This window comes from Hoplias malabaricus, chromosome Y (genome assembly GCF_029633855.1).
Source record: "Hoplias malabaricus isolate fHopMal1 chromosome Y, fHopMal1.hap1, whole genome shotgun sequence".
NCBI lineage: Eukaryota > Metazoa > Chordata > Actinopteri > Characiformes > Erythrinidae > Hoplias > Hoplias malabaricus.
In genome coordinates, this window is record NC_089820.1 from 84,436,300 (window position 1) to 84,446,250 (window position 9,951).

The 9,951-nt window shown below is 44.1% G+C and overlaps 1 protein-coding gene across 1 annotated transcript in view; it reads right to left on the bottom strand.

Moving 5' to 3' along the window:
- The window catches only part of sema6ba (sema domain, transmembrane domain (TM), and cytoplasmic domain, (semaphorin) 6Ba), a 240,161-nt gene that overhangs the window by 110,401 nt on the left and 119,809 nt on the right, over positions 1-9,951 (bottom strand). The window contains exon 2 of the mRNA XM_066656615.1: positions 356-478. Within this exon, the coding sequence (XP_066512712.1) occupies positions 356-461 (106 nt within the window). The 5' untranslated portion in view covers positions 462-478. The remainder of the gene's footprint in view (positions 1-355; positions 479-9,951) is intronic.

Consider the following 9,951-nt stretch of genomic DNA (forward strand, 5'->3'; position numbering starts at 1 on the left):
ACTTTGTTCCAATCCACAGGGTTGTTTTTTTCCACAATAAATTATAATCACAGAACTGACGGAGTGAAGTAATAAACAAATCCATCAGCTATGGACATCATAACAAGGACACAGCACGGCACCGCAACATTAATCACTGTTCCATTAATTACATCCTGAAATTTCAAACCCGTCATGTGTTAACTAATTCTGTTCCTGCTGCCAAATGTAAAAGTCATTCATGTCCTGAGCTTGTTCTGAGGGTCCCGTGGGAGGTGATAGATTTTCACTCCTGCTCCTGAGGGACAGCTCTGTCCAAATGCCACTCTGCAGTGGGCCGTAATTGGCTGATGGAAGGGGAGGAGGAGGGGCTTACCTTCAGCAGGGGCGGAGATTAAAGGGCCTGGTTCCTCTGGAAACGAGCAGGTGGCCAATCGGAGGATGGCGAGGAGCATCGGGAGGAAGGGGGCACCAGTCGCCATGGCAGCAGTGGCCGGGGCTATTAGGGACAAGAAAGGAGTGAGATGTTAGTGAGATGCAAACACCTCTCTCTCTCTCTCTCTCTCTCTCTCTCTCTCTCTCTCTCTCTCTCACACACACACACACATACACACACACACATATGCATACATAAACAGATACATTAAAGGCATTCAGCTGGATGGAGTCCACATCTATCTTTCATTCCAGTTCACTACATTAAGAAAGTGAATGCAATGAGGGAGAGGGAGGGAGAGTGTAAAAGAGAGCAATAAAGAAAGAGAGAGTGAGAGAGAGAGAGAGAGAGAGAGAGAGAGAGAGAGAGAGAGAGAGAGAGAGAATGATGGAGAAGTATGAGATGTTTCTCATATCAGAGACTAAGAAAAAGAAAAGTAAGTGATACAGAGGAAGCATGATGTGTGACGAGAGAATGAGGGAAAGAGGACAGAAAGAAAGAACATGGAAGAAATAAAGAGAAAGAAAAAGAGCAAGAGAAGAACAGTGAGAAGGAGAGAATTATTTGGGATGTTGATTCAGAGAGAGAGAGAGGGGGAGGTAGTGAGAGCTTATGAAAGAGGGGCCTCCTGCCTTATTTAGCAGAAGAACAATAAAAAATACCTGCTGTCAGAACAAATTACATCTCTGCTCTTTTAACCAGCATCAGAAAAACATCTGTGTGTTTGTGTGTGTGTGTGTGTGTGTGTGTGTGTGTGTGTGTGTGTGAGTGACAATAAAGCCACCAGACATCTCCGGTAATCAGTCGGCTCTGACTGCGACCAGATTGAAGGTGTGAAGGCCGCCTTCTTCACACACAACCCCCAATTACACAGGAGTCTAAAGATACACACACACACACACACACACTATTACTCTTCTTCACGCGTTTCCCTTTTAAACCCAAAGAAGGCCGTCTGAAGCGAGTGGCCGGTGCAGAAAGGCCGCAAAAGACCACAGCCCCCTCCATCTGTTCTTTTCTCCTCTGTTTCCCATTGCACTTCTTTCCTTTTGTCTTCTGTCTCAGGCGTCCAAATTCTTTTGGCTCTTTGTCTAATTGGCCAGTGATTTATGGCGCTTCGTCAAAGCTCCTTATTCCAGCACATTACCCACGTGCACAAACAACAGTTTGAAATGATGACAAACACAGTTTAGCAGCTTCGAGAATGGTGCGTTTGGGCTGAACTCGAGGGGGCTTCGATCGGACCCGGGGCCGTGACGGATATATTACACAGCTTTTTACAAATGTCCAAAGATATAACCGTCCAACCTCAGCACTATTCCAACCTCAGTATACAACAGTTTTAGAAGTTAGTCAAAAAAACAACCATCTCCTGAAGAGATATAAAATATGAGAGTGTCTCTGTTCCTAGTGAGATTCCTTATTAGTCACTGCATTACAACAGACACCCAGCTTTATTACAGAGGACACTGAGGTGCAGTGACTTCTCCACTGCACACTGTAAAAATGTCTGTAAATGTCTCTAAAAAGGTTGAATACAGTTTCTGTAACAGCCAAAACACTAATTTTTACACAGAAATTACTGGAAAAATATATTATTCCAATTGTAAAAAATACATTTTGTTGCTGTTAAATACACAAACCGTTTACGGGCGGTACAAGTGGCCAAGGACTGGGTGGAGCTGAGATTCATGGGGGAGCTCCCAGCATGCCTTGCAGCTCCATATTATCTTTCTCAGAGGCTTTATGATTCTGTAAATTTACGATTGTCAAAATAATGCCGTATATTTTACAGTGAAATTCTGGCAACCCGCTTTTTTACCGTACATTTTATAAATGTTTTTTACAGTGCACTTACCCCTGTACACTGCACTGTTTTGGAAAAACTGGAGTGGACTTGGTTTAGTTGAGTCAGGAATGGACTTCCTGGAAAAGAAGGAAAAGTTGGAATGGACTTTGAGGAACAACACCAGCAGAAATCAGAAACGTAGAGGTGGACTTTGTGGAACGGAGCCTGAGCTGTGAGTGTCTTTACTGTGTGTGATAGAGCTGCTGTCACTGGATTCTCCATAAAGTACGGCACATTCAGCTCATCACTTTCAAGGGCTTTGTTCTACTCTCAGCAGGGCAACTCCTCATTATCCTCCCTTCTGTTTTTTATAGAACAAGCAATACAATTATGAGTGTTTAAAAGAGATAAAACACAGAATAATGTAATTAAGACCTCCCTTAAGGGGAGAGAGAGCAAGACGGGGGGAGAGAGAGAGAGAGAGAGAGAGAGAGAGAGAGAGAGAGCGAGAGAGAGAGAGCGAGAGAGGGGGGGGGAGTGAGAGAGACAGAGGGAGAGAGAGAGAGAAAGAGAGAGAGATACAGAGAGAGAATGAAAAAGCACCTGATGCTTTCAGTAACAAGTTCCTAAATTAATAGTGCCCTTATGAGAGCTATGATTCATAATTTGGTTCTAATTTCATGAGGCACAGTGGGAAGAATACGAGATTCAGATACTTTTCATGAAAAAGGAGCCAATCATTATGAAGGAACTAAGCAGTCATTCAACGGTGCGAAGACAGAGACGACAGAGGAATGGAGAAGAGGGGAAAAGGAAGGAAACTAAACATATGTGAATGAAATGAATGGCATGAAAAGCTCCAATGAAAAAGAGGTGATGCACATCATTGGCTCATGAATAAAACATGTGACTAAATTGTGTTGATGAAATATATTTAATGCAAATGTCATTTCCACATCGTTTCCACATGACTGAAACACGGTACATCAACAGAGCTTTGTCTTTACATACCTCTGGCATCAGTCGATGCAATATCTTTTATTCATGTAGAAATGTTTGCACGAGTACATTCAGTCCATGACTTAGTCTTAACTTTCCAAACAACTATTTTGTTTTAAACACACTCACACCTTTTGAGTCACCAATCCAGCTACCAACGCGTGTTTCTGAAGTGTGGGAGGAACCCGGAGCACCCGGAGGAAACCCACGCAGACACAGAGAGAACACACCACACTCCTCACAGACAGTGACCCGGAGGAAACCCACACAGACATAGAGAGAACACACCACACTCCTCACAGACAGTCACCCGGAGGAAACCCACACAGACACAGAGAGAACACACCACACTCCTCACAGACAGTCACCCGGAGGAAACCCACGCAGACACAGAGAGAACACACCACACTCCTCACAGACATTCACCCGGAGGAAACCCACACAGACACAGAGAGAACACACCACACTCCTCACAGACAGTGACCCGGAGGAAACCCACACAGACACAGAGAGAACACACCACACTCCTCACAGACAGTCACCCGGAGGAAACCCACACAGACACAGAGAGAACACACCACACTCCTCACAGACAGTCACCCGGAGGAAACCCACGCAGACACAGAGAGAACACACCACACTCCTCACAGACATTCACCCGGAGGAAACCCACACAGACACAGAGAGAACACACCACACTCCTCACAGACAGTGACCCGGAGGAAACCCACACAGACACAGAGAGAACACACCACACTCCTCACAGACAGTCACCCGGAGCAGGACTCGAACCCACAACCTCCAGGTTCCTGGAGCTGTGACAGAGACACTACCTGCTGCTCCACCGTGACGTCCTAACCTTTTATTTTTTTTTATTTTAACCTTCAATTTAACTGTAAATTTATTAACCACTGCTGCCTTAAATGAATACTGTCATCAGTGAAGAGTGAAAACATTTTAATAATTGTTTTTTCAGTAGTTCAGCATGTTTTAATCGAAAAATAAAAAACCTGCCATTCCTGCTTCATTTGTTCAAACAGCTCAATAGCAAATAATACAGGGTTTATAAAACACTGCATGAGAACCAGAAGGGCACTCTTTAGTCTGGAAAGTAAAGTGCAGGCAGGTGTGATTTGGTGCAGTAATTAGCCACAAGCGCAACAAGATCAACCATTTAATGTGGAACAGAAAATGCAAATAAGAAGCTGCACTGTGTTTGTGTCTTACATAAGATATACCTCCATCTGAGCCACAAATAATTAGCAGTAGTAAATATTACATTTTATAGGCCATTATACCTGCTCATATAAAGTTACCATTTTCAACCAAACCCCTGTTTTATTTTTACTTTACCACTTTACTTTGGATCAAAGTTTTATGACGAATAAACCCACAGATATGGGTCAGAACACTTTAAAACAAAGGCATATTGATGAACAATGAAGTTTAAAAGTTGTCCTCTTTTAAGATACAAGAACAGTGATCATATATAATGCAGAATACGTTCCACAAAAGGTCCTTTGACTGACAAAGGGGAACTAAACAAGAACTGTGTGTGCAACAAAATTTGCGAGGGTGTAGGACCTAAGGGGTTAAGGAACGTCCACATAAAAGCTTTAATGGCATCCTTAGTTTAAAGGCACATATGGGGACATGTGAATGGTCATACGTCCTGGCTTTGTATGAAAACGTGTGTGTGTGTGTGTGTGTGTGTGCATGTGTGTGTGTGTGTGTGTGTGTGTGTGTAATTGTGTTTGCATTTACAACCCTTGTCTAAGAGGGTCACACCCACAGAAGAAAGGGACCAGTGGACACACAAAGCTAATAAAGGCTGCGTTAAATCTGTTACTGAAGCCACAAATTGCCCAGGGGCTCCTTCTCATTCTCTCACTCTTTTACTCTCCTCTTCTATTCCCCTCCTCCTCATCCATCTCTCTGCCGCCCATCCGTCTCGCTCTTGACCCCTGAGCCAGGAGGAGGGGTCGTGGAGGTCATAGGTCTGGGTGGGTTTCTTCCCACAAGGCCAGGCTGTGGCGGTCTGATGGATAATTGTGTGTGGACCGCTGAACTAAAGAAATCTATATTAGATTAGCGACGTGTCCTGCTAAATGAAGCCTAAGCAGTTCGGATGCTTCTTTAACTGTTCTTTAATGTGTGAAAACACACACACACACACACACACACACTTGCTGTGTAAATGAAATGTTGGAGCCCTTTTAGCTTCTCAGTCATGACATGCTCAGGTTTTGAACTGTGTTTCTTCCGTGTGGCGCTGGAGCTACAATGCTAATGCGGCTAACGAGTGAAAGCACATCACTTGGGCATTGGGCACTCACTTCAGACCAAATTAAGTTTTTAAATAACCTTAAACAGACCTGCTTATAGAGTTTGACACTCTATTAACTGCTATATTCTATAAAAATAAACCAATTTAAGAACAAAGTTTCTAGCTATAGCTAGTGCCTTTAGCTCTGTGATATACCTCTGTCCATTTCTTACATTTTTATAACTGTTTTTTAGCATTAATCAGGACAATTGTCATTTTATTCAACAAAATATAACTTTGTAAATTTGTAAATGGCAAGTGAGAAGTATTTATTCCTCACTTCATCCGTTATTTCAGATCATTTCGAATACAATGCAACAGTTAGCATAAAAAAACAATATATTACATTAAAAACACTTTGAGATTTATTTGTAATTTGCTTTAAAGGAACAATAGGTAAGTTGTTTTACTCCTGGGCTCCCCCCACATTTACAGAGTGTAATTTGCTTTTACAACACTCCCCCGAAAGTTACAGTAGAATCTCTATTCTCCCGATGACTGCTCAGTGAAACATCACAATGACTCTGAAGATGTAATTTTATGTTCCTGTAAGTACTTGAAAGTTATTAATCATTTCACCAAGCAGTTTCATTACACTTTCATTACACATTAGCCAGATTAGCCTTAAAGGAGCAATCAGCCATTTTCTGCAGTGCTTCTACCTCATGTTATGAAGCAGTCAACACACTGACTCCTACTGGCCTGGAGGTGTATGTAACTACAGAGCATACACTGATCAATTCAGGGATTACAAAGCTGTGTTTGTTCATCTGTGGAGAAATAAAAATGCCAAAATATATAAAACATAATGGCTTTCAGAAATGTAGATGCTACAAAAAGAGTTGGCTGACTGCTTACATACAGGCTTCTGGGAAAGAAAGATGACCTATACCTTTAAAGCCCCTCGAAGCACAAGGTCAGAGACTTGGCAGCAGAAACCTCACACACAGTCATCGGAGATACGTGAGCGCTTGGAGACAGCTGTAAAGGCCATCGCAAGAGGAGTGTCTCTGAATGTGCTGGGGTCTTAGTCTCTGTGTATTGTCCTCTCTGGACTGTAAAAAGTCTCCCGTGGCTGTCTGGAGGTGACTAATAAGAGCCAAAACAGTCCACAGCAGGAAGCCAAAAAATGCCAGGACATCACGAGCGCTGTGGGAGAATGGATTTGAGCGTGGAACTAAGTCTGCAGTCTATTAAGTGTAACGGGGGTGGTGTGCACTACAGGGCCACTGTCACGGCCTTGAAGCATTTAGGCAGCACCAGCCAATTCCTGACAGTTTTCATAACGCGTCGTGAGGCCTTTATGAAACTTACGTAATGGGGACACGGGCCTGACGTGGTCAGAGGTGCACATTCAATTCAGAACTGGAAGACCCCGATACATTTAAGCGCCCCAGGCATAAAACGGTCAAATAATGAGAGGACACTTCATGAAATAAGGCCCGTTGTGAGGTTAGCCAACAGTTGCAGAGTTCACATGGAAGCCAGCCACTCGATGTCAGAAAAACAAATGTGTAAATAAATAAATAACCCACACAGAGTCACACAACAGTGGGATAAAGATACAATCACTGAGGCCTGAGCCAAAACTAATGCATTCCAAAGTAACAAATTACACTTACACCATATGCACACTTTTTCGGTGCAATGTATGCTGTGTGTGTGTGTGTGTGTACATGTTTAATACAGTGCAAGTCAAATGTGAGTTATTTACTAGGGCTGTGATTGATTACAGACAATGGACTAATTAATCGCCCGATTTGCTGTGATTAATCGCAATGTCCTTTCTTAAGACTGAAGCTTTTTAATAATAGATTCATTCATTTATTCATTCATTATCTGTAACTGCTTCCAATTCAGGGTTGCGGTGGGTCCAGGGCCTATCTGGAATCGTTGGGCGCAAGGCGGGAATACACCCTGGAGGGAGCGCCAGTCCTTCACAGGGCAACACACACACACATTCAGACACTTTTTAGTCGCCAATCCATGAGTGTTTTTGAAGCGTGGGAGGAAACAGGAGCACCTGGAGGAAACCCACGCAGACACACGGAGAACACACCACATTCCTCACAGACAGTCACCTGGAGGAAACCCACGCAGACACAGGGAGAACACACCACACTCCTCACAGACAGTCACCCGGAGGAAACCCCTGCAGACACAGAGAGAACACACCACACTCCTCACAGACAGTCACCCGGAGGAAACCCACGCAGACACAGAGAGAACACATTACACTCCTCACAGACAGTCACCTGGAGGAAACCCACGCAGACACAGAGAGAACACACCACACTCCTCACAGACAGTCACCCGGAGGAAACCCGTGCAGACACAGAGAGAACACACCATAATCCTCACAGACAGTCACCCGGAGGAAACCCCTGCAGACACAGAGAGAACACACCACACTCCTCACAGACAGTCACCCGGAGGAAACCCACGCAGACACAGAGAGAACACACCACACTCCTCACAGACAGTCACCTGGAGGAAACCCACACAGACCCAGAGAGAACACACCACACTCCTCACAAACAGTCACCCGGAGCAAACCCACACAGACACAGAGAGAACACACCACACTCCTCACAGACAGTCACCTGGAGAAAACCCGTGCAGACACAGAGAGAACACACCACAATCCTCACAGACAGTCACCCGGAGGAAACCCCTGCAGACACAGAGAGAACACACCACACTCCTCACAGACAGTCACCCGGAGGAAACCCACGCAGACACAGAGAGAACACACCACACTCCTCACAGACAGTCACCCGGAGGAAACCCACGCAGACACAAAGAGAAAATACCACAATCCTCACAGACAGTCACCCGGAGGAAACCCACACAGACACAGGGAGAACACACCACACTCCTCACAGACAGTCACCCGGAGCGGGAATCGAACCCACAACCTCCAGGTTCCTGGAGCTGTGTGACTGCGACACCTACCTACTGCGCCACCGTGCCGCCCTTAATAATAGATAATTAAATAAAAAATAATGAATCACTGGAAGATCAACACAAAGGAATTATATTTATATTAGTATTGTCTATTTATTAAAAAAATCATCATGACAACAAAGTTAAAATGCTACTTCTTTGTATTTTTGGGACTGAAATCTGTGTGTTGTGGCTAGAGGACACTTCTTTGTTTACGTTATTTTTGTGTATCTCAGATTAGTGTTAATGATTTTGGAATTAGAATCAATACGGAAGCTTTAATTGAGAAAATTAACGATTAGAGTGCAGCTCAGAATGGAGATGAAACAGGAGCTCTGTCGCTGTGTGTAAATATGTCACTAATCTCTGTAAAACAAAGTGAACTATGGGAAGACATTTTGACCAAATCTGGTAAATGATTAATTGGTTTAAATAAAATGATTGTATTAAATTTCTGTGCACATTAATGCCTTCATTTTGACAGCGATGTTATTTACAGAGCCTCAAAATGTATGTCTTAGTGTTTGGTATTTGTTTGTATTTTCTGTTTCCCATCATCAGAGGCTTTCAATGATGATGAGGTCTGGTCCCATGTGAAACAACAGCGAAACTTGAGTTTCTCCAGTCTCTCAAATATGTTTATCCTTTTTTCTGAAGGTGGTCTACCAGGTCCTGAACGGTGGGTAGTGGTCCTTTATTAATCACCTTTATTGTGAGTGTTTTGTCTGGAAACGAAATAAATCAAAGGCCTCTGAGTTTTGCACAGTACTGTATGTGCACATGTGGGCCGACACACACACACACACACACACTCAGCATTCCGCAGGGCTTCCCTTTGCCCTAAACTTGGTCATGTGTCAAATCAACAACCAGTGCCACCTGGGTCAGAAAGTGTCATGTCAACATTCGTAAAATGAATAACCCCAAACACGAACATGCAGAGAGTTCGAACACCCCGCTGATTCTCACAGAAACAACCAAACCTCTGCGGTGCCCAGCCATTACACGCAGACCTCAGTATTTTCCCTAACTCTTCCCTTGGGAGTGTTCCTCAACCTTCGTATCTGCCCTCCGGATGTCATATCTCATGGCTGTCTCTATTCCCCTCACTAATCTCTCTCTCATCTCTCCCTCTCTCACACTCTCTCACACACACTCTCTCTCCCTCTCTCTCTCTCCCCCTCTCTCTCTCCTCTCACACTCTCTCAATCTCTCATCTCTCACTCTCTCTCACATTCTCTCACACACACTCTCTCTCCCCCTCTCTCTCTCACTCTCTTTCTCTTTCCCTCTCACTCTCTCTCCCCCCCTCTCTCTCTCTCTCTCTCAAACTCTCTCTCACTCTCTCTCACACACACACACATTCTCTCTCTCTCTCTTTCTCGCTCTCTCCCTCTCTCTCTCTCTCTCTCTCAAACTCTCTCTCTCACTCTCTCTCTCTCTCTCACACACACACACATTCTCTCTCTCTCTCTA